Raw genomic sequence first — 24458 nt, forward strand, 5'->3', positions numbered from 1 at the left:
TCTAGTTGCGGCGAGAGGGGGCTACTCTTTGTTGTGGCACACAGGCTTCTCATTGCGGTGGCTTCTCTTGTTGTGGAGCACGGGCTCTAGGCGTGTGGGCTTCAGTAGTTGTGGCACGTGGGTTCAGTAGTTGTGGCGCACGGGTTTAGTTGCTCCGCGGCATGTGGGATCTTCCTGGACCAGGGCTTGAACCTGTGTCCCCTGCATTGGCAGGCTGATTCTCAACCACTGTGCCACAAGGGAAGTCCTGAACCTTCCACTTTTTGAGAGCACAGACTGTCTTCATCAGTTCACTGTTCCCCACAGAGCCTAGGATGGCACTGGGCACGTGGCAGATTTTCACAAACTGATAATTGATTCATGGCAGGCAAGAAGGAAAATTTCAGTATCGGCAAGAGGCTAGTTGTGGACTTTTCAGAGCAGTGGAAATTTAACCTGAAAATTAACCACACAGTTACAAAGAAGGTGAAAGCCATCGAAGATTTTATGATCAAGAATGATTTCTAATGCCACGATTTTACCGAAAGAAAACTGTGTCAGTTAATTAACTTCTACAGTAATTTGTTAGCTGTTCATTATACTCTCCTGTTTTGACTAATGAAAACATTTAGAGCTGCATCTTTATGAAAACTAAGTAGTCCAGGCAGTTTGACTGTCTTAGAATAATTAGAGAATTTTGCATCGTCATCCAGTGGGATGCCTACCTCTCCCTGTGCAGCTTCACAGAATACTTTTTCTGTTTCCTCTTCCTTCCCTCCTTAGTGTCTGTTATTTAAGCCCAACTCCTCAACTTATCACCATAAAACATTTTACAGACATTTATAGGACTGATGTGGCTGAACTAAACTATTATTAATTTACTAATTAGGATGGTAAGAAGACAAATTTTATCCCTATGTGAGATGATTTAGGGAAATTTATCATATTAGGGCTTAAAGTTGTTTTTCTAATTTACATGAAGGGCTAAACCAGGAAAGGCAAATGTGTGGTAAATATGCTTCCCTCAGCCCTTCCGTCCCCATGATACACATCCGTAATTTATAATGCCACTCTTTTCCTCTGAGCCTACATATAACTTCACGATTCTTCTCAACACAGCACTATAGACAGCAAGAGGTTGGGATTGGCATGAAAGATGAACTAGACAGGTAACAGCTCCTATAAGACTGTAAACTCCTCACGAGTAGGCACCAGGTCCTTCGTAAATGGATTTTGGAATGAATGATGGACAGAGAAATTGATGAATTAATGGCTGCATGAATGATATTTCCTTTTTTTTTTCCAAAACTGGTCCAGGAAAGCCTTGGGATACTTGCATCTCTGTGTTGTAGGGAGTGTGCTTTGTACCACCACGTGCCTGTGAACACTAACTCATTGAATGAAATTGTAGGAAAAAGAACTTAGAGAATATCTAGTGACAACTTTTCAGTTTTACAGAGATGAAAATAAAGTGCAGAGATGGCCTCCATCTAAAGGGCAGGCTCCGAAGGCAGAGCCACTCTGTCGTTTTCCACGCCTTACTGACTGCATGGCCTTTGGCCTTTACGTTGCTTCTTCATCTGTAAAGTGGGAAGAGTGATCTTGTCTGCCTTGCAGGGTTATTGTGAAGCTTTAACAAGATAAGGAATTACAAAGCATTTAGTGTAGTGCCTGGCATATGGTAAATACTAAAACAAAATATTAACTTTCTCCTTTTTCCTTCCTTTTCATTAATATTAGCTGAACCAGCGATGGTACTGTAAGTAGTTTTATCATAAGGTTTATCATATTATGTTATGCTGTGTTCCCCCCCCCACCACGTACTTTCAATGAATTGGAAGCCTATGCTAAACCATCCCCATTTTATATACATAGAAACTAAGACAAAGAGAATATAGGAATGGATTCTTATTAAATAAGAATGAAACATTTTTTTATATGGAAAATGTAACATTCCTAAATTCATTGCTCTTTTCTTTGGCTAATCATCTTGTTTCATAATACATAACATGCTTCATAGAAAATGTATTTATAAAAGTTGTCATTAAATAATGCAGGGCTGAAATTTAATAAAAAATGAGTGCCCTGAATTGTCCTTTAAAAAAGCCTCAATGTTTACATTGTATATTCCAACCTTCAGGTCATTCATTAGTTGGGGAGGTGAAGTGATTTATGTTGGTTGCCAGGAAGCACACAAAGGCAGCAGGGAGGGCTGAAACAAACAAGGCCGCATTGCTGGGAAGGTGGCCTTCAGAGGCGAGCGCTTCACTGGGGCGGAAACCTTGCAGCTGTGTTACCTCACGCCTCCACACAAGAAAATGGACTTTAAAACCACAACATGTGAATAGAAGCAAGGTTAGCCAAAGAGATTTTGAGAAATTGCTTTTCTAATGCATTTAAAATGAGTATTAGATGTTGCATTCTGTGTCAGTTGCTATAAACACAGGGGAAGCTTTTACACTTTTTAAAGTCAAGCCAGGTTAAACAGAGTATAAGGAGGGGATGTTTTAAAACAATTCAACAGTGGGTTTTGAAAATAAACTGCGGAATTAAGGAAGTGTGGGGGTTGGGAGCTTTCATTCCCTACCTCTGGGCTTGAACTTTTTGCCTCCTAATTGAGTACCTTGAAATGTACTTTGATTCTGGAATTCGATTGCTAAGTTGTTTCTTTTCAAAGGCACCTGTTGAAGGAAAAGAAAAAGAAAAAGAAAAATGCTTAGAGAGTTGATGGCTCTTAAAATGACGGCTGTTAAAAAGAGGTAAAGCCATTATGAGTTGCCAGAATGCTACACTTGAGTTGAACAAAGGATCCCAGCCCGGGCCAGAGAACCCAGAGAGAATTTCACAAGGTGAAACTGCAGAGGAAGATGCCTGCATAGCCCTGCTTGAAAACCAACTCAGCCTGGGCGACTTTGTCCAAATACAAAGAGCCTTTGAGGTAAGCGTTAATCTTATTTCCTGGAGACTTTGAGTTGCTCATGAAGGAGACCAGGATGAAACAGATTTTCTCTTAAAAGTTTTTTTTTTTTTTTTTAATATGCTTAATGGTTAAAACAGGGAACTGAAAAGAATTGGTCAGACCTGGATTTAACACCAGAGTAACTTTATCCCTCAGTTCTTCGGGACAAATAATATTATTTAGTATGAAATTGCTGCTGTTGAATATCATTACCATCCAGGAAGGAAAATGAATTCTTGGACAAATTTTTTTCTTAGAGATCAACATATTTTTGGAAAACAGAAAGTTACGACGGTGACAGGGGGAAGCCAGACCTCTAGGGTGACTCCCAATAATAACTGTCCTTGCAGGTAACATGGAAGTATCCCTCTGGAAATGCAAATAGCCACTTCCCGGTGTGCAAACATTCTCCCCTGCCTCACCCCAGCGACGCAGCTCCTTTTCAAAGCAGATTGTGGCACTTTATTGTCCCAGATCCCATGGGAGGGACCAGTCTGCCACTCTTTTTGCAAATATTGGAGCAATACCAATGAAAACAAAATTTTAAAAATTTTAATTACCATAAGAATTTTAACTGTAAATGAATAAGTTCCTTCTCTCTATCTTCATTTTGAATTCTGCAGCTATGCCTAATGAACAGCATATATCAAAATGATTCTTAGCTTCTCATGCTGATAGGAAGAAGTGCTCTTCCGTGCTGTGGAATTTAGGTAGACATGAGCCTCCATCCTTCCTGCTGCATTACAGTTGCTAAAATATGATCTCAGGGCTTCAGAATGTCCTCTGGGGTGCTTGAGAGTGTCATATTAATTTGAAACAGACATACAATGTTTGGGAATACCACCTTGAAATTAATAAAGCATGATGAAATCTCACCGTTATATTGGTCTGTAGTTGGTACAAATTTTAATCTTTACCTATCCAAAAAAAAAGAGTTGCTAACCACTGAAATACTCTACTATACCCTGTTTTGTATAACAAGTTAAATTTTACCTGTGTTGAGAATGTCCCAATAGTATCAATCATTTCTTTTTAATAGACTCTATCATATTTAGTAGCAAAGACATGCGCTGCCCTACACTTTTCTCATTTTAATCTTCATGTATTTGCAGTTCATCCAAACCCATTTGTCTGAAAGATTTTAGTGATGCTCATGTCCAATGCCCCAAATGAATCTGGCATAGTTTGATAGACATAGCAAACATTTTGACAGCTTGAGGACATTCAGAAAAACGTAACAGCAGACTAGGACAGCTTTGACTCTGGAATGAACAGAAATGTGGCAGTTTTTTTCTGGTGTTAAGAACACAAAGTTGAACGCTAGGGTCTATTAGGAGGGTCAACTGTATAAAGTCAATGTGTTAGAAAGTGAAACTGCTATAAAAGGTTAGGGGTGGGTGTTCTTTTCAAATTACCAGTTAGTCTGGAGTGAACCCAAGTGAAATAGGAAAATTGGATCTCAAGATATATATATTTTTAACTTTAAATGTTTCAAAGGCTGGATCACTTATTTTGAAATTAACCAGTTGGAACAGCAGGTACCACTGATGGACCAAAAGGGAGAAAGAAATTGCTGTTCAGGGCTTGCATGAACCTAGACAATCTAATTACAATCTTTTTTAAAAATGTAATTTAAAAAAAAAATTGAGCTTTGCAGGCATACTTCAAGAAAAAATGAAGTCCATCGATTTTTACCAGATTCAACAGACAGAATGGAACGATCCAATGGCAAATGTACAACCGGGAATAAAAGTTAGGCCCTTGAGACAACACGGTTTCCACACACAGCATGGACACCTAGAGAAGAATCATATACTAGATGATTTCTGTGGACTCTCTTCCATCTGCCATGAGCGTTGGACCCGCAGGCCACAGGTGTAGATTGTTGTGAAAAGAAAAATTGCCCTCAGGGGCTGTCCTGCAACACAGAACCCCAAAGTCAGTGATCTGTAGTCCAGTCACTAAAGACATGCTCTTGGAATGCCACGATTCTGGCACTGGATCCTTTCATCTCCTATTTTGTTTTTTGTACTCAGATTGCTTATTTGGGGTTGAAGAGTTTTCAGACAGTAGGTAAAGTCCATGTCCTTAAATAGCAGTAGCAATGCTTTATTGAAAAATGGGAAGCTGAGTCTTCCTGTAGTCAATGTTTCACATATGTTTCCAAATGAGATATTACCTACCATATAAATCTTAGTAGTAACATTTAGGAATGAAGTGAGTAATGCTTATGTTTATTGCATGGTGGTATATGAGTCAGAATCACTTAGTGTATAAGAGTCAGGGGTCAGACTTCTTGGATTTGAGTCCCAGTTTTGCCACCGACAATGAGACTTTGTGCAAATTGCTTAATCTCTCTGAGCCTCAGTTTCCTTTGTTTCTAACGTGCGAATAATAGGGTTGTTGTGAGGATTAAATGGGGTATTATCCGGAAAGCACTCGAAAGAGTGCTTGACACAGAAAAAGTGCTCAATTAACATAGGTATTATATGTTCAGTGGGTAGAGGTTGAACTATATGGTCTTTAACATTCTCTTAATTTTAACTCATGCATTTCCTAAAAAAAAATTAAGCTTTGAATAACACTCACAACTATGCTTTTACATTCCTTTTAATTGGGGTAGGAAATGGAAGCAATGTGTTGCAAAGACACAAATTCACATAGGAGAGTACAAAAGCATCGTCTTTCCATGTCTTCATATTCTATTAGCATGTGAAAGATTTTAAGTGATGTCTTGATCCTCTTCTTTAGAACAAAGAAGTTATCTGGATAGAAGTACTAGAAAAGTAACTTGTGCATTTCTTTTTCTTTCAAGTGATGGTGCCCAAAAAGTCATATATCAGCTCGCAGGGAATGAAACTTGTATTATTCATAGAATTGTAAAATGCTTGTTACTTAAACTTTCCTGTAGCACTTGTAACGCTTAGAGAAATGATGTGGTCTCTGGATATTCATATTGTTTTAATGTCAAACATATTTTATATTTTCTTAGATACTTCAGAAGTCAGTTACTGTGTGAGGAAGGATGGCTGTGATTTGCTAATTTTATAGGAATTCTGAGCAATAGAAATTATGGTCCAAGGGAAATGGAATTTTGGAAAAGCCGCATTGAGACTTGATGTATACTGACTTTCTTCCAAGACTGTGGCTATGTAGGTTCCTGAATATTTCTTTTCTTTATTTCTCCATCGTTGACCACTTCATGTCAGGACAGTCTGCTCTTTGATCTTGGAAGCCTTGTTGCCTATTTGGCCTGTATCTAGTTTGCCTATACTGCTGGACTCACTGGACTGGGTCCTGACCTGCCTCTGTCAGCAACTGTGTCTGTATCACCTCCTGGTACATTCTTTCTGGCCCAGAGCCATGGCCTGGCCCTACCCTGTCTACTCCATGCTGCTGTTTGCCGAAGTCCTACTAAATCTTTAGGTTAAATAGCTTGAAATGAAATCTCCTAAACCGCATGTAAAAGGTGAACTATTTCTGCTTAAAGTAGGAAGGGCCAGGACAGTTCAGTGTGAGAAAGGAAGAATAAAAATCCTAACAGGAAGTCCCCAGAGATGTTAGGGGAAGGTTCTCTGAACAAACTTGTCTTGGGGAGCTGAATGGAATCTAAACACAACACACTTGTGCTGACAATCTAAAAAGACCAGAGAAATTCAGAAGGCACTTTTGCAGGTCTGAAAATTGTGCTTAAGGTATAATAAATGATTAAATCCACAGAATGTATGACATCTTCATGCTTGATTGTCTTTATAAAATTCCCAAGATTCCTGTCTACAGTAGGGCCTATGAACAACGCTTCCTTGTACCAACAGGACAACCTGAGAGTTCTGATGCCCTGCTGGGCAAGCTAGACTCTAAGGGAATACAGTCAGTAACTGTTACAAAAAATTTAATTACATACATTTACAATTAAATAAATCATATTAACCCCCCCCCCCAAAAAAAACCAAGACCTCCTGCCCCACCCCTTCCATCCTTACCTCTCCCAGGGATGAGAAGGAGAAATGAGGAACCCGCTTGGTGGTGACAGTGTTGGTCTGTATTTTTAAAGTGAGGTGGGGCTAATCTATTATAGGCTATGAGATTGAAAAAAAATATACAGACAATCAGATTCCCACCTTTCCATTATTTATTCTTCTTTCCGAACTGTCAGGATTCTCCCAGTTCATTAGGGACCCGCCTTCTCATTGCTCACTGTATCTTCACTATTAAGTTACCCAAATGGACAGGCCTTCCTGGCTATGGCTCATGTTCCAGAACTATTCTTACCTCTTGCTTCTTTCTTTTCTACCCCAGACATCACCATTCCAAACACATAAATAAAATCACCCATCTTTGTTTCATTCCCTTTCCTCAGAACTGTTAGATTTTGTTTGCCTCTGTCAAAATATGAGACAGCCCATGAAGATCATTTAAAAAATACATTTTTAAGATAAGACTGATAGTGAAAAACTGTATATTAATGGAATCCAATAAAGTTCCAAAATTAGAAAATCTTTATTTTTATAGGGTGTGCAAACTGTGTAAAATATATAATAGCACATTCATGATAAAGACTTATTTCTTGCTCATATAGAGAGCAGATATTTCTAATAGGCAGGCAGCTCCAAGTAGGGATTCTGGTCCCCAGGCTCCTTCCATCTTCCTCCTTCCACAGTGGCCATATGTCAAGCTAGTCATGGGGAAAGAGCATGAAGGAGCACATGGGGAAAGGTTTTGTGGGCCAGGTTCCCGTCCCAATTGCAAGGCCATCTGGAAAGTGTAGGCAGGTGTGTGCCCAGAAAACAGTCTCACCCACAATCCTTAGAGTGAATGGTAGGAAAATTTCCATCTCTCCTAATAAACCAGCATACTTATCTCATAAATTAAGGAAAGTCGTGTGCCTAATGGTGTTTTGTGTTTCGCCTTAGCTGCCAGGAAGTTCAAAGCTAAATTCAGAGTTCAACTGATACAACTATTCTTAACATAGATTTTTCTGGAACAATTATCTTCTGTTTTCATTATATAATCCTTGCTCTTTTATCTTTGCTTTAATGGTCCAACTGCCTATGTACCTTCTATTGTAACTGAACTAAAACTCTTTCTAGAAATCAGTGGAGGTAAAAATGATGAATAAAAATTTAATATCTTTGAAGTTCAGTAAGATTTTATAAAACACTTCTGTAGGTATCGTGTTATTTGATCCTCTCACCAGCCTGAAATGTAGGCAGGGCAGATATTTTTATTTCCCATTTACACATAAGGAGAATAAAGCTCAAAGATATTTAATTGAGTTGTCCCATGGGGCAGAGCCAGGGTTCTGTGGTAGATTGCCAACTTCCCAGCCCATTGTATGGCATGGCTACCACTGGCCACCAGGCAATCTCCCTTTGAGATTTGCTCTAAGGAATAGGAATCCAATAGGATAAGGACTTCATTAACAAAACGAGCATGTCCAGTTAGTAGCACACAGGCACTGTGCCTTGGTAACTTGGAATTAATGCACAATCAGCAAATAATCAACACTTCCTACAATAAAATCAATGCAGAGAAGGGTGGAAGAATAAAAGGGAAAGATAGGAATAACTCATTGCTTTTTTATTATTATTTTTTCCTTTCTAAAGGCATTCAATGGAGGCTTGAGAGAAAGTAAACAGGTAAAGCTTAATCTATAACTTTATTCCATATTGCAGAGTGCATTCAGCAATCTCAGTCAATCCATCACCTGCTGAACAAAGGCAGCAGGGCAGAGCACTTCTCGCCCCAACTCCCTTAGTGGAATCCAAAAAACCTATTTTGGATGGCAGTAGAAAATCAGTGAACCCTGCAGGCACCCCTCCTCAGCACTAAGGTGATAGCATGAAGACAAATCCAACAGCCCTGCAGCTGGCACAACTGGAAACGACAGAGGAATTTTTGGTGGTTTTGTCCGAGTTGCTAGAATTCATGGGTGAGGTTAACAAACGATGCCATCACCAAAGCACAAGCAAGTGAAGTTCTTTGTCAACACATACGAAAAATCGGTCTTCCTGAACACTGCTGCCTTTGTGCTAAATTTTGTGACAAGTTCTAACGGCTTCATGCCTTTTCTAATTTTTCTGTGTGTTTTCATAACAGGTGCTTATAAAAATTAATCTTGGTCAGAGAGGGTGGTGAAGAGTGCTTTTGGGGGACAGATATTTTAACCTTAAGCTTTGGCCAGGACTGAAGCAGAGAAGGCAACCAAGAAACTGGTCATAAACGAGAAAGAAAGAAAGCAAAGATGCCTATTGCTATTCATTTGTAGTATATCAACTTAGCCAGACCTTTAGACCTAGGGCACAGCCTACCTTTGTAATTTCCTGAAAATTAAAAAAGGAACATGGGGCTTCCCTGGTGGCGCAGAGGTTGAGAGTCCGCCTGCCGATGCAGGGGACACGGGTTCGTGCCCCGGTCCGGGAAGATCCCACATGCCGCGGAGCGGCTGGGCCCGTGAGCCATGGCCGCTGAGCCTGCGCGTCCGGAGCCTGTGCTCCGCAATGGGAGAGGCCACGGCAGTGAGAGGCCCGCGTACCAAAAAAAAGCAACATGAAGAAAGACAACTGGAGAACTATAATTTGTGCCATTTTGATTTCACGTTTGTCCTGTGTTGACAAGTATAGCACACCCAATGATGAGACGAGACCCCACCAACTTTGTTGCTAGAAATAGGAATCCTCTGAATTGTCTCTTGTTGATTTCTGACCTTTGCCTGAAGCTCTGCCTCACGCTTGCTCAGACACGAATCCCTTGGGTCTTTTCTTCCCTCCTCAGGTCTTACCACCATGTTATAGATAAGCATCTTGTGAGATATTGATTCTCTGGGCGCCAGCATTCTCTGCTGAGGACTTCCAGGGACACGGTTTTCCTCTACTCCATCGCCTCCCATGTTCTCCCTCCCTAATTCTCTCAACACCCTTGAGGCCAGGTTGTCACACTGGTCTTCCTCCAGATCTGTCCGATATGGTGGCCATGGGCCACATGTGGCTATTTAAGTTAAAATGAAATAAAGTTAGAATTTAATAAAATAAAAAATTCAGTTACTCACAAGCCCCAGCCACATCTAGAGTATTCAGGAGGCTCGTGTAGCTTGTAGGCATCACATCGGACAGTGCAGATAACAGAAGATTTTCTTCATCACAGAAAGTCCTATTGGATAAGGCTGTGTCAGACCTTTCTCTTGGTATCCTTCTAACTTGTTCCCCTTCCTTACTTCTGGCCACATTTATATGGCCAAGGGGCTACTTTCAGCGCCTTAATCCCCCTGGAAATATACCAGACTGCTCATTCCTTAGAGCCTGGAGGCCAAACTGATTATTGGCCCCAGAGATACCAGAAAATATTTTCCTTTACTTTAGTCTAAGACTTATCTCTCCGCTTTCCTAGGGCTGTAAAGAATGGGAACATCTATTTCTTCCAAGGGAATCCTTACCTCCTCCTTCAAGGCCCCCTCCCGTCGCCACCGGTATTCAGTCTGGATTTATGGTTCCAAGAAGTCAGTCACAAAGTTATCTGACACTGGCACATTACCCAAATTGTTCATGCTGGTGGTATTTTAGTTACTTGAATGCTTTAACAGTATTCCTGTTTTAGGACCTATCAAATGCTGGTGCCTCTTGTTGGAATATTCCCGCTTCCCTCCCCCCAATCTCCAGGCAACTCCTCACTCATACTTCATGTTTAAATATCACCATCCCAGAAAGTCTTCTCTCACTACCCAGGCTGGGTTAGCACCTTATCCTGTTCCTGTTTTCTCTCTTCATAGCTCCTGTGTGTTCTTTTCTTTCTCTAATTGCAGATGCTGTGATTAGGTTCAAGTAGAGCCATGTAGAAGGATCAGGCTGGCAGAGAGAAATCGGTGTGAGACCCCAGAGCGTGGCGACCCTGGGTGCAAATGAGATTATCTTGAGGAAAGAGCAGACTGTCTAAGACAGGATCTTAGGGGAATCCTTCAAGGGGGTAGAGACACAACTGGAGTCCATACCATAAATAAAGAAGCAGGTTTATTTCCTGGAAGTTGAGGGAGGAGAAACAAACAGAAAAAAGGGGTGCAGTCAGTCATATACAATTTTTATGATTCCTATTTATTTAAGTGTTCTTTTATTATTATTATTTTTTTTTGCAGTATGCGGGCCTCTCACTGTTGTGGCCTCTCCCGTTGCGGAGCACAGGCTCCGGACGCGCAGGCTCAGCGGCCATGGCTCACGGGCCCAGCCGCTCTGCGGCATGTGGGATCTTCCCGGACCGGGGCATGAACCCATGTCCCCTGCATTGGCAGGCGGATTCTCAACCACTGCGCCACCAGGGAAGCCCAGAGTTCTTTTATTATTAAAAGAAAAAGAAGGAATACATTATTTTCATTGTACAAAATCAAAGTTACACATGAAAGTCTCCTCTTACCATGGCTTACCCTTAGCAACTACAGTACCCTGGGTAACTACTCTTAATGTTGCATACTTCTAGTGTATTTTTCATTCATTTTTACCCATATATGCATGTACACATATCACATGTAGCTTTATTTTACATACAGTGTATTTTACATATAATATATATTACATATTTTATTTTGTGCATTCAAGGAAGAGTGCCACATAAATAGCTGCTAATCATGTGAAAATATAATCCAACTCACTAGGAATTGGATTTGAAACTTTAATCAAAAAAGAAGACATCCTTTTTCATTCATCAACTTGGCAAAGATTAAAAAGATCAATAATGTTTACTGTTGGCGAAGAATCAGGGAAATGAACACTATTACTAAAATTGTAAATTGTGAAGGCTTTTTTGGTAGGCAATTTTCTGGAATATATCAAATGTAAAATGCATCAAATGCATACTTTTTGAACCAGCAATTCCAATTCTATAAGCTATCCTAAATAAATTATGACAGGTACAGAAATAAAATTTGTATAAAAATATTCATTATAATATTGTCAATAAAATGGAGTATTTAAAACACCCCAAATATTCATCAATAAATTAATGGATAAATTAATTATGGTATACTTCTACTACTCAGCTATTAAAAAGAATAAGGAAGACATAAGATTGCCAAGATTTACTGTTCAGTGAAAAAAAGAAAATTGCAGAACAGTGCATAATCATATTCTAAAATGAAAAATGTGTGTATTTTCCATAATTGAGATCTTGTGTGTCAAGGTCTCAATTATGGAAAAATAGAACTGTGCTTGTAGCAGGGTAAGGTATGGCAAATGGCTTTGTGGACTCCTTATCTATACCATAATTCAATGCAAAGGTAAATGTTATTAAAGTGTCAGTATATCTTAATAGCCTAAAGACTCGGTGCTACTATTTTCTAAATGTATGGTCTAATGATGCTGAATTTAAAAGCAGCACCTTTTATACATACTTTGTCTCTCTATGAAGTAGTTTTCTCCATCCCCTTCCTTTCATTGAACTTTAGCATTAAGAGAGAGACTATAGAGAGGCATTGTTGCCTTTATTTCTCAGGTGAGGAAACAAAAATCCAAATGAAGGGATTTGTCCATTTGAGTTGTTGGCAAAACCAGAACATCACCCAAAGTGGTCTGATTTCCATTTTTGTCTCTTTTCTCTTAGTGAACAACGCTAAACTTTACTCAAATTTATTTCTCATCTTCCAACATTATTTATTTATTTATTTTTTTGCGGTACGCGGGCCTCTCACCGTTGTGGCCTCTCCCGCCGCAGAGCACAGGCTCCGGACGCGCAGGCTCAGCGGCCATGGCTCACGGGCCCAGCCGCTCCGCGGCATGTGGGATCTTCCCGGACCAGGGCACGAACCCGTGTCCCCTGCATCGGCAGGTGGACTCTCAACCACTGCGCCACCAGGGAAGCCCCTTCCAACATTATTTTACACAGTATGATTCTATAACTTGACCATTGTTCACTACTCTGACCCCCTCCCCAACCTGGCTATTATTGGTAAAACAGATGAGCACCACTTCTACAATATAGATGAGAATATTAACAATACATTCATTCATTTACTGATTCTTACAACAGGTATTTATTGAATGTTTACCCTTTGGAAGTTGAAAACTGCCTAGACCCAGACCTTCCCTCACGGAGAGCTATATTGACAAATAAACTTGGAGTTATTGTGTAATCACTCAGTGCTCTGAGGAGAGAGCAATGTTGGGGGAGCACATAGCTCACATTGGGGAGGGGACTCCGGGGAGGCTTCCTGGAGGAAGTAACATCCAGGCTGCCATCTGACAGAAGGGCATCACTCAGGCAGGTAAATGGGGCTTGGGAGAGTAGTTTTCTAGAAAGAGGATGGGAAGTACAAAGTTTGCTTGAGCAGAAGCAGTATGATGCTTTTTGAAGAAGTCAGAAAACTCATCTGCAAAGGGAAAAGGAAGGAAAGGTAAGGCTGGAGCATCAAGTCAGAACCATCTAGAGGGCCTTAGAGAGCTGTGTTAAAGAGACGGACAAAGAGACGGACAGATAAAGAAGATGTGGTACATATATACAGTGGAGTATTACTCAGCCATAAAAAGGAATGAAATTGGGTCATTTGTAGAGACGTGGGTGGACCTAGAGACTGTCATACAGAGTGAAGTAAGTCAGAAAGAGAAAAACAAATATCGTATATTAACTCATGTATGTGGAATCTAGAAAAATGGTACAGATGAACAGGTTTGCAAGGCAGAAATAGAGACAGATGTAGAGAACAAATGTATGGACACCAAGGGGGGAAGTGGGTGGTGGTGGTGGTGGTGGTGGTGGGATGAATTGGGAGATTGGGATTGACATATATACACTAATATGTATGAAATAGATAGCTAGTAAGAACCTGTTGTATAAAAAATAAATAAAATAAAATTGAAAAACAATGTATGCACCCGTAGGTTCATTTCAGCATTATTTATAATAGTCAATATGTGGAAGCAACCTACATCAATAGATGAATGGATAAAGAAGAAGTGATATACACACACACACACACACACACACACACACACACACACACACATAAATAAAGAGGCAGATATTGGGGGACTGTACGGAGCCCCTGACATGTTTTCATCATGGGAATGACATGATGGGATTGACATTTTGGAAATGATCACTAAGGCTGTAGTTTTTGAAATGGTTCGGGGGGGTGGAGGTGGGAGCAGGACCGAAAGGAGGCGGAGAGGCCACTAAAGGGTTGGTACAATGGCCTGCCTGCACAGCAGAGATTAGTGGAGAGATGCGGGAGTGATGGTGCGCAGAACTCGTTGATCAATTGAGTGTATTAAGGTGGTAACATACATTGAGTTGGGGAACACAGGAAGAGAAATGAGTATTGTTTTTTTTCTCCTTGAACTTTTTATTTTGAAAAATATCAAACCTACAGAAATTTGAAAATGGAAAGACAAGTGCAGTGAATATATACCCTCCACCCAGATTCAGCAATTGTTAATATTTTGCTTCCTAGGTAGCTTATAAACAACAGAAACTTATTTCTCACAGTTCTGGAGGCTGGGAGTCTGAGATCAGGGTACCAGCTTGGGTGGGTGAGGGCCCACTCCCAGGCTGTAGACTTCTTGTTGTGTCTTCACATGGTGGAAGGGGCTAGGGAGCTCTCTGAGGTCTCTTTTATAAGAGCACTAATTCCATCTATAAGGGCTCCATCTTCATAACCTATCACTTCCCAATGGTCCCACCTCCTAATATCATCACACGGGGCATTAAGGTTTCAACTTGTGAATTTTGGAGGGACACGAATATTCAGAACATGGCACATGGTTTTACCTCAGTCATTTAAAAGTTATTTCAGGCATGATGATAGTTTGCCCCAATTAACTCAAAATATACCTCCTAGGAATAAGGGTCTTCTTCTAAATAGCAACAATGAAATTATCTTACCCAGGAAATTTAACTTCATATATTACCTAATAAAAACGTGTGTGTTAAAATATCCCTGTTTGCCCTGGTAATGTCTTTCATGCTTTTTTTTTTTAATTATAGATCCTTTCCAGGATCACACATTTCCTTTAGTTTACTTTAATCTAGAAGCATTCTCTTACTTTTTCTCATCTATCATGACATAGATATTTTTGAAGGGTCATGTCAGATGTCTAGAACATCTCACAATCTGGATTTTCTTATTGATTCTTCACTGTTAGATTTAGGTTCACCATTTTTGGAAAGGATACTACGTAAGAAATGTTATGTCCACCTCTTGAATGACACCAGAGGCACAGCATGTCAGTTTGTCTCATTACTGGTGATGCTATAAGTTGGATTGCTTGATAAAGTGGGTCCACTAGAGTTCTACCTTTTAAAGGTGCCTGTGGCGTGGTACTATGATATTGTGTTATAGTATTCTTCAATATCTTTCACCCATTAGTTTAAGCATTAATTGATGATCTTTGCTTGAAACAATGACTACATAGGCTTGGAAAATGGTGACTTTTAAATTCTTTTGATCCTTGTTTATTCTCAATGTAGCATTCCTCTGTAATAAAGAGGCTTCCTCTTTCTCACTCCCTTTTCTCTCTTCCTTCTATTGTCTGTTTGTCTGTCTGTCTGTCTGTCTGTATCTTGGGTGTTACTACAGACTTGTGGATTCATTTATTCTATTCAATGCATTACTATCTATTACCATCATTATTCTTTCTGATACTGAAATTGCCGAAGTTTGGACACTGTGAGCCCCTTCAAGCCAGCTCCTGCATCCTTTTTACATGTTTCCATCAATCTTTTATCACTTCCTTGCTTTCTGGCAGAGCTTCTGCATTAACAGTCAACCTTAAACAACTATGGACTTTGGTCAGTGAACAGACACTGGTAAATGCTGCCAGAAAAAATACTGGAGCTTCTCCCACCATTGATGTGGTATGATTAGACTACTATAAAGTTCTGGGGAAGGAAGAACCCCCAAAGCAGCCTGTCATAAAGGCCAAATTCTTTTTTTTTTCAGTTTGATGAGTTAAAAAAAAATTTTTTTTATTGGAGTAAGTTGCTTTACAATGTTGTGTTAGTTTCTTCTGTACAGCAAAGTGAATCAGCTATACGTAAACGTATATCCCCTCCTTTTTGGATTTCCTTCCCATTTAGGTCACCACAGAGCACTGAATAGAGTTCCCTGTGCTATACAATAGGTTCTCATTAGTTATCTATTTTATACACAGTATCAATAGTGTATATATGTCAATCCCAATCTCCCAGTTCATCCCACCCCCACCTTCCCCCCCTTGGTATCCATATGTTTGTTCTCTACATCTATGTATCTATTTCTGCTTTGCTGCCAATAAGTCATCTGCACCATTTTTCTAGACTCCACGTATAAGTGATATTATACAATACTTGTTTTTCTCTTTCTGACTTACTTCACTCTGTATGACAGTCTCTAGTTCTATCCACGTCTCTACAAATGGCACTATTTCATTCCTTCTTATGGCTGAGTAATATTCCGTTGTATATATGTGCCACATCTTCTTTATCCATTCCTCTGTTGATGGACATTTAGGTTGCTTGCACGTCCTGGCTATTGTAAATAGTGCTGCGCTGAACATTGGGGTGCATGTATCTTTTTGAATTATGGTTTTCTCCGGGTATATGCCCAGTAGTGGGATTGCTGGGTCGTATGGTAGTTCTATTTTTAGTTTGTTAAGGAACTTCCATACTGTTATCCATAGTGACTGTATCAATTTACATTCCCACCAACAGTGTAGGAGGGTTCCCTTTTCTCCACACCCTTTCCAGCATTTATTGTTTGTAGATTTTTTGATGATGGCCATTCTGACTGGTGTGAGGTGATACCTCATTGTAGTTTTGATTTGCATTTCTCTAATAATTAGTGATGTTGAGTATCTTTTCATGTGCCTCTTGGCCATCTGTATTGTCTTATTTGGAGAAATGTCTATTTAGGTCTTCTGCCCATTTTTTGATGGGGTTGTTTGTTTTTTTTGATGTTGAGCTGCATGAGCTGTTTGTATATTTTGGAGATTAGTCCCTTGTCAGTTGCTTCATTTGCAAATATTTTCTCCCATTCTGAGGGCTGTCTTTTCATCTTATTTATGGGTTCCTTTGCAGTGCAAAAGCTTTGAAGTTTCATTAGGTCCCATTTGTTTATTTTTGTTTTTGTTTTCATTATTCTAGGAGGTGGGTCAACAAAGGTCTTGCTGTGATTTATGTCAAAGAGTGTTCTGCCTATGTTTTCCTCTAAGAGTTTTATAGTGTCTGGCCTTACATTTAGGTCTCAAATCCATTTTGAGTTTATTTTTGTGTATGGTGTTAGGGAGTGTTCTAATTTCATTCTTTTACAAGTAGCTGTCCAGTTTTCCCAGCACCATTTATTGAAGAGACTGTCTTTTCTCCATTGTATATTCTTGCCTCCTATGTTGTAGATTAGGTGACCGTAGGTGCATGGGAGGCCAAATTCTTCAGCAGAAGAGCTGAGGAGGAGATTAAGGGTGTGTATATGTGTGTGTGTGTGGGGGGCTATATCTTAGTGGCTTGAAGCCACATGGAGGGAGTTCGTGAAAAACTAACAAGTATTCATATCTATATTTTATCAATGGCTGTGTTGCCTACGGGATTTTCTCAATGGCCCTTTATTGCCACGTCACCATCTGCTCTCTTGTTGTCTCCCATCCTGTCCACCTTCCCTTTCTGACACTATTCTCTTCCCGTCTGCTTAAACAAACAACAAAAACAAATACCAAATTCTTCTTCTCTCCTTTAGAGCAGCTTGAACCTTTTGCTTTCTTGATGGATGTCTTTCATGGGCCTCAGGTTTCACTTTCTAACTAAATAGAAGTCTCAAGAAATTTTCTCAAACAATTTTGGCATCAAATATTAACTTGGTACATTTTTCACTTTATAAGAACTGGAAAGAGTCCACTAAAAGATTTAGTTAATGGTTTTTAATCTTCTTGGTAAGAACCATTTCAGTGGAGGTAAAGGGAAAGAAGCTGGATTGCAAAGGTTGAGTAAATTGGAGGAGAGGAAATTGAGACAGTGTGTGAACGTGATTCCTTTGAGATGGTTGTTTGAAAGGAGAAGGTGGGCCAGTAGCTGAAAGCAGATGGGAATGTCAAGGAAGATTTTTAACAGTTCAAGTAATTTGATTATGTTGAAATGCTTATGAAAAGGAGTCAATAGAGAGCAAGAGAAGAGAGTTCACTGAGGTGGTGGGGGAAGGAAACAGGAGGATTTCTGTTACCACGGGAAGGAAGGAAGGAAATGGCTACCGATGCAGGTCAGTCTCTATGTGCGTGCAGAAAACTGAGGAAGTTCCCATCTGCTTGATGTCCCCTACCCCTCTTCCTCTTCCTCTCTATTTTCCTTCTTCATTGCTGTGAATTAGTAGTCAGACTTCTCTGTTAGGAATGGACAGGGAAATGATCAAGTAGGTGTTTGAAGAAAGTGAAAATACGGGTAAGAGTTCAGCCAGGAAACATGGAAGCGTTCCTAGTAGCATAGGAGGGACCTTTTGATGTTGGAGATCATGCATTTTATTACTGTGACACCATTCTGCCCATTTCTGTGATATTTGTTCAGCAGCCTGGATGTAGGCATGGAGAAGATGCTTTTCCAGGGCTAGTGTTTCACTAGACACCTGGGATGCAAGTGTGACAGAGAAAAGGAATGAGTATAATGGCCAGAGATTGCTTGAAGTGTTGGATTTCTGGTTTGAGGAGGATACAAAGAGCAGGAAGGAGCTGATAATTTGGTTTAAAAAATTTTCCTCTGGAACCTGGGTTGGAATCTTTCTGACTGTTTAGTCACTTCCTGCTTACTCTATTGATTCAGAGTTCATATGTAAATTTTAAGTAGACCAACAGAAAGCTTTAGGGTTCTAAGTAAATAGATTTTAGCAAAATTGCATGAGACCATTTGGGTATACACATTCCAACCTCATACTTTTCTGTTTTTTTGATGAATGTGCTGTCCTAGAGAGAATCAGATTTTGTTGAAGTCAACATATTTGTGACATGATGAAAGTGGTTAGGAATTGGAAATCCTAGGTTTTAAGCCTATTTCTGCCAACAGTGAGCTATGTGACCTCAGAGAAGTCTTTTTAATTCTCTGGGCCTCAGTTTCTTCCTTTTAAATGAAGGGTTTGGTGTAGACTCTCTAAACTTTCTTCCAGCTCTAACATGCCTGAAGTTCATGGATGTGTGCAATTCTTTGACTCCGTCTGTGGTTTCCAGTGAAGAGAGAGCAATTGTTTTTAAAAACAGTATATGTTAAAAACAAACAAACAAACAAAAAAAAACAGTATATGTTTATCCTACTATAAGGATATTTTCAAATGAAGATCAATGAAGCTCAAATGTCTCTTGGCTATACCATTCCACTGGTCAGGCTCATCCCTCCAAGTTTTTAAGCTTAGGCAAAACAGATGATAGTGATAAACATGGTTTAGGTCCATAGCAGAAAATTAAAGACTTCCATAGACTTAGAGAAAAATATTATGACACTTATGCTTCTCAAGGAATATGATCTTTATTTAAAAGAGAAAGATTTATTGACTTTTTATCCTGCAGCTGCCATTCAATTCTAATTTACCAGTTGGATAGGAAATCTAACTGTTGAATTTTTGGTTTGCGAGAGTTTAGTTCTAAACCTTAAATTCAGTATGGGGGTTTCAAGGCCTGTGTCTTTGTTAGTCACAAAACTTTAACTCCATTTAGATTGGTGAGCTCTTGAATCATTGACATCATAATGTAAATGAAAATTAAAACCAACTAAAATCCATTGAAGCAAGAAAAGATAGCAGTATGAACCTTGGCTGGCAGACTAGTCTCTTCTGTTGTTCAATCTCTCATGAATGTTCATTGGTAAATGAAAATTGCAAGGGATGATATAAACTGATGCATCTGTTTGAAATAACATATCTAATCTTCTGCTCCAGAAGATGTTCACAGGGTTTGACAGCAAACTCTAATACATATTCATAACCAATACACTTTGTGACCAAGGGAAATTGAGGCAAGTGCAACGGAATGAAGTGTGAGGAAGCAGCATGCCAATTTTAAATTTAATTATAGAGATGGGGGGAAGGATGCACTGAGATAGTATATCTTCATCCAGCTGTCATGGAGCATTACCAAAAAATCATGCTACATATTTGACAGAAGAAATATTATTTTTGGTTAAGTACTTGATAAAACCAGCAAATTCTGGGGAAAACAAGATTCTGAGATCCTATTAGAAACTATTTTTTTATGTAGAGAAAAAGAAGCACTGCAGAGTTTTAATCATCTAAAAAAAAATTTTTTTTTTCAGACTTAAGAAAGATTTCTGGTCCACACAAGATTTCAGTTCATGGAATGTTTTTGCCATGTTTAAGTCCTAAATTCAGTTTGAAATTAGGAAAAGCAATAATTAGTGTGATTCTTGTGAGTTTTTTACTTTTGGTAACCTAGAGCCATGTGTCATTCAATGGGATCAGCATCCCTGGGCTCCCCACTCTAACGTAAGTACTCGAAGAGCGTAGACTTCAACTACCTTGTTCAGAGCTGGTGCTGAGGGCTTAGAATAGTGTTTGGCATGGAGAAGTCACTTCATAAGTGTTTGTTGAATGAATGAATAAATCTACCTCATGATACCTTGTATGATGTACATGTTCAATATATATTTTTATTAATAAATAGATCAATGGATGGAAGTACTTCTCTAAGTGGTTTACAACTTGCCATTTGACATTAATTTTCAGAATCTGAAAGTATTGGATAAAGCAATGGATAAAGGCAGTGCAACTTGGGTCAGTGACATGTTAACCCGCTATCAGCTTTGACAAAGGAGAAAATACCCAGATTTCTGACTAAATTGGATTGTGATCTCTCTGTAGTTTTAAAGTAGGACTTGTATTCTTGTCTTGGGAACGTCCATGTTTACAGAGAAGGAAAAAAAAGAAAAATTTTTTCCCCTCATTTCATTATAAAATATTGCTATAGGAAAAAGTCAAGGGAAAAACAAAGATAAACAACATTTCTAAGAGTCGGCAGATTTGGAAAGATTTGTGTCTGCTTTGGGAATGTTTGATCTGTTTTGCCAGCAAGTATGTCGGTGTTCAGCCGTACTGGAACTATTTTTTAGAAACCAGTTGGTGACTCTTAAGAAGAATGAGAATACCCCAGCTTGGTGAGGTATAGGCAGTCTCATACTTTGTTAATGGAAATGTAAATTTGTTGAGTCTTCTGGAGGAAGATTTCGCAAAATATATCAAAAACTTGTGCAAATTCTTTGACTCAGCAATTCTGCTTCTAGGGAATTTCCCTCAGGAAATAATTGGACAAACAAGCAAAGATGTATGTTGCAGGGTGGTTTATATGAAACGGGAACGCATTGGGAACTATTGAAGTTTTTATTAACAGGGGTTATAAATTTTATGCCTTTCCATAGAATATTCCGTGGCCATTAAAATGATGTTAAAGACCAATATATATTATACAAGGCATAGCTTCATGGTATGATGGAAAAAGCAGCGCACAAAGGTATGTAAATCATGACACCATTTGGTAAGTAATGCACAGGTATTTCTGTTTCTGCCTAGGAACAAGTCTGGTAGGCTTTTGGCGTTACGGAGGATTTTAATTTTTGGCTTATCTATATTTTGCCTTTTCTATAGTAAACAAGGATTATTTTATGCAAAAATAAATAATTTTTAAATGTGTTGACACACTCATATATTGCTAATTGAAAGTACGTGATCTCTTCTTGGTGAAAAAAAGGGCTGTCAAGTTTCTTAGAAAGGGTATATTTTCAGAATTTTGCGCTTAGCCTTAGTGCTCAGTTTTTATATAAGTTACAGTGAAATCCAAATCTTAACAAAGCTCAAAAACTGAAGAGTATGTAACAGAGTTCATGCTTTTTTTTTTTTTCTTAAAGACAGCTCACAAGAACTGACTGTAGCTGCAGAAAATGCTTTATAGGCAAAAGGAGATGATGTTTAGAATACTCTTTGAAAGGGATTCAGGAAGACAGGAAGATTTTCTAAAGGTCTAAAGTCGTGCTTGCTGAGATAATCAGCCAGACATTCTGAGTATATTAGCTTCCTTGCAAGAACAATGAGAGGCCATAGCGGGTTATTTTCTTACTCATAGTTACCTAGACATAGCAAAATAAATTTGTTAACATCATCTTAGGAAGAGCTGAATGAGAATATGTTTTCTAATGGATCATTCACTCTTCAATTTTATTAGAATAGGAGTTCTAATAGATGCAGGGGTACTAATTATTGCTCAAAAAGACCAGACAGAGAATCATGACTAATAGGAGTGAAAGGGTATATACTTTAAAACATTATGAGGTAGTTTTTATTTGGAAGGCCTACATTCAAATTAGAACAAATTGTCTATGGGAAGAAGGTTTTGTTAAAGCTATACTAATTAAATTTTCAGTTGAAGGGACTGAGAATTATTTTATGCTCTATGTTTTACAATGAAATCCAATTTCATAAATTCTTAATATTTCCCTAGCTAGACTAAATATATGCTTGTGAATTTAACTTGACGTGGATGTGTCTTCAACAATAATAAATATTGTTTGAATAAAATTGTTTAATGTGGGACTTCCCTGGTGCATATTTATTTAGAATGAAGGATTTTCATGGTAAAACCATGGTTTTATTTTAAAACTAAAAGCAAAAAAAGCTACTGAGTGAACAATTAGTAATAGAATTGCCAAGTATGTCATACAATTGTGCTTCTCTGTCACATTTCATAAATTGGAAGTATTTCTCAAATTTTCCCCCGGTGCATATTGGCATTATTCATGTGCAGAAAATTATAAAGTTGATTGTATATGTTACTTTGGGGAAGAAAATTTATTTTCTTCTTTGTTTATGGTCTATTTGCCATTCCATATTCTAGAATGTAAAAAAAGAAGTTGTCTTGGTATTTGTCAGAACAGTTTCTTGTTCGTAGAAATAAAAATAAATTACAAACTTATAGGAAGAAAATAAGGTTTGGCTTTAAAATGCTTTTTGTTAAAGGGATAATGATATAGATTTGAGAGGCTGATTGATGTCATTACATACTAGTTTAAAATACAAGATCAACTTGACTTAGCTTTCAGGAACAGTTTGCAGTTTGGGCTCAAATGGAGTGTTGTTAAGATCAGGTTTCTTTCCGTACTCAAAATCTGGGTCACTGAAAAATTTCCATCATCTAAACTTTTTAGTCTAAAAATAATTTAACAAAGTTAAGAATGATGGACTTCTGAGTAGTTCAAACGGCTAAATACCAATTATTTCTCAGAAAGTTAATTTAATTAATTAAAAGCTTAGACTAACTTCTGTTAAACACTTGATTACTTAGTTCTCACACACGTGGTATCTCAGTTAACCGTTCTTATTAAGACTTTATATTTTTAGAGCAGTTTTAGGTTCACAACAAAATTAAGGGGAATGTACAGAGGTTACTCATATACCCCTTACCCTGAAACATGCATACCCTCCCCCATTATCCGCATCCCCACCAGAGTAGTACACTTGTTACAACTCATAAATCTACTTTGACACATCATACTCACCCAAAGTCCACAGTTTGCATTAAGGTTCACTCTTGGTGTTGTACGTTCTATGGGTCTGGATGAATGTATCACGACATGTATGCGTTAATGTGGTTCCATACAGAGTAGCTTCACTGCCCTGAAAATTCTCTGTGCTCTGCCTATTCATCGTCCTCCGCTTCTCTAATCCCTGGCAACCACTGATCTTTTTACTGTCTCCATAATTTTGCCTTTTCCAGAATGTCATGTTGTTGGAATCATACAGCGTGTAACCTTTTCAGATTGGCTTCTTTCAGTTAGTAACATGCATTTAAGTTTACTCCATGTCTTTTCATGGCTTGAGAGCTCATTTCTTTTTAGCACTGAATACTATTCTATTCTGTGGATGTACTATAGTTTATTTATCCATTCACCTATGAAGTACATCTTGGTTGCTTCCAAGTATTGCTAATTATGAATAAAGCTGCTATAAAGATCAGTGTGCAGGCTTTCATGTGGATATTAGTTTTCAAATCCTTTGAGTAAATCCTAAGGAGTGTGATTGCTGGATCTACATATGGTAAGAGTATGTTTAATTTTGTAAGAAACTGCTAGCCTCTCTTCCAAAGTGGCTCTATGATTTTACGTTGCCACCAGCAACGTATGAGAATTCCTGTTACTTTACATCTGTGTCAGCATTTACTGTTGTTAGTGTTCCAGAGTTTGGCCATTCTAACAGGTATGTAGTAATATATCACTGTTGTTTTAATTTGCATTTCCCTGATGACATATGATACGGAACATCCTTTCATATGCTTATTTGCCATCTGTATATGTTCTTTGGTGAGGTATCTATTAAGGTCCTTGGCCCATTTTTAATTGGATTATTTGTTTTCTTATAGTTGAACTTTAAGAATTCTTTGTATATGTTGGATGAATTATTTATCAGATGTATCTTTTGAAAATACTTCCCTGTCTATGGCTTGTCTACTAATTCTCTTGAAATTGTTTTTCATGAGAAGGTTTTAAATTTTAATGAAATCCAGATTATGAATTCTTTCTTTCATGGATTGTGCCTTTG

The 24458-nt window shown here is 38.6% G+C and overlaps 1 protein-coding gene across 1 annotated transcript in view; it reads left to right on the plus strand.

The window, feature by feature from the left end:
- The first annotated feature begins 1942 nt into the window (after positions 1–1942).
- Positions 1943–24458, plus strand: part of WDR49 (WD repeat domain 49) — a 136293-nt gene continuing 113777 nt past the window's right edge. The window contains 1 exon segment of the mRNA XM_027123886.1: positions 1943–2917. Coding sequence (XP_026979687.1) covers positions 2750–2917 — 168 coding nt within the window. The 5' untranslated portion in view covers positions 1943–2749.

This window comes from Aethalodelphis obliquidens, unplaced genomic scaffold, assembly GCF_003676395.1.
Source record: "Aethalodelphis obliquidens isolate GAN/ISIS:26980383/991018 unplaced genomic scaffold, ASM367639v1 scaffold1, whole genome shotgun sequence".
Classification (NCBI taxonomy): Eukaryota; Metazoa; Chordata; class Mammalia; order Artiodactyla; family Delphinidae; genus Aethalodelphis; species Aethalodelphis obliquidens.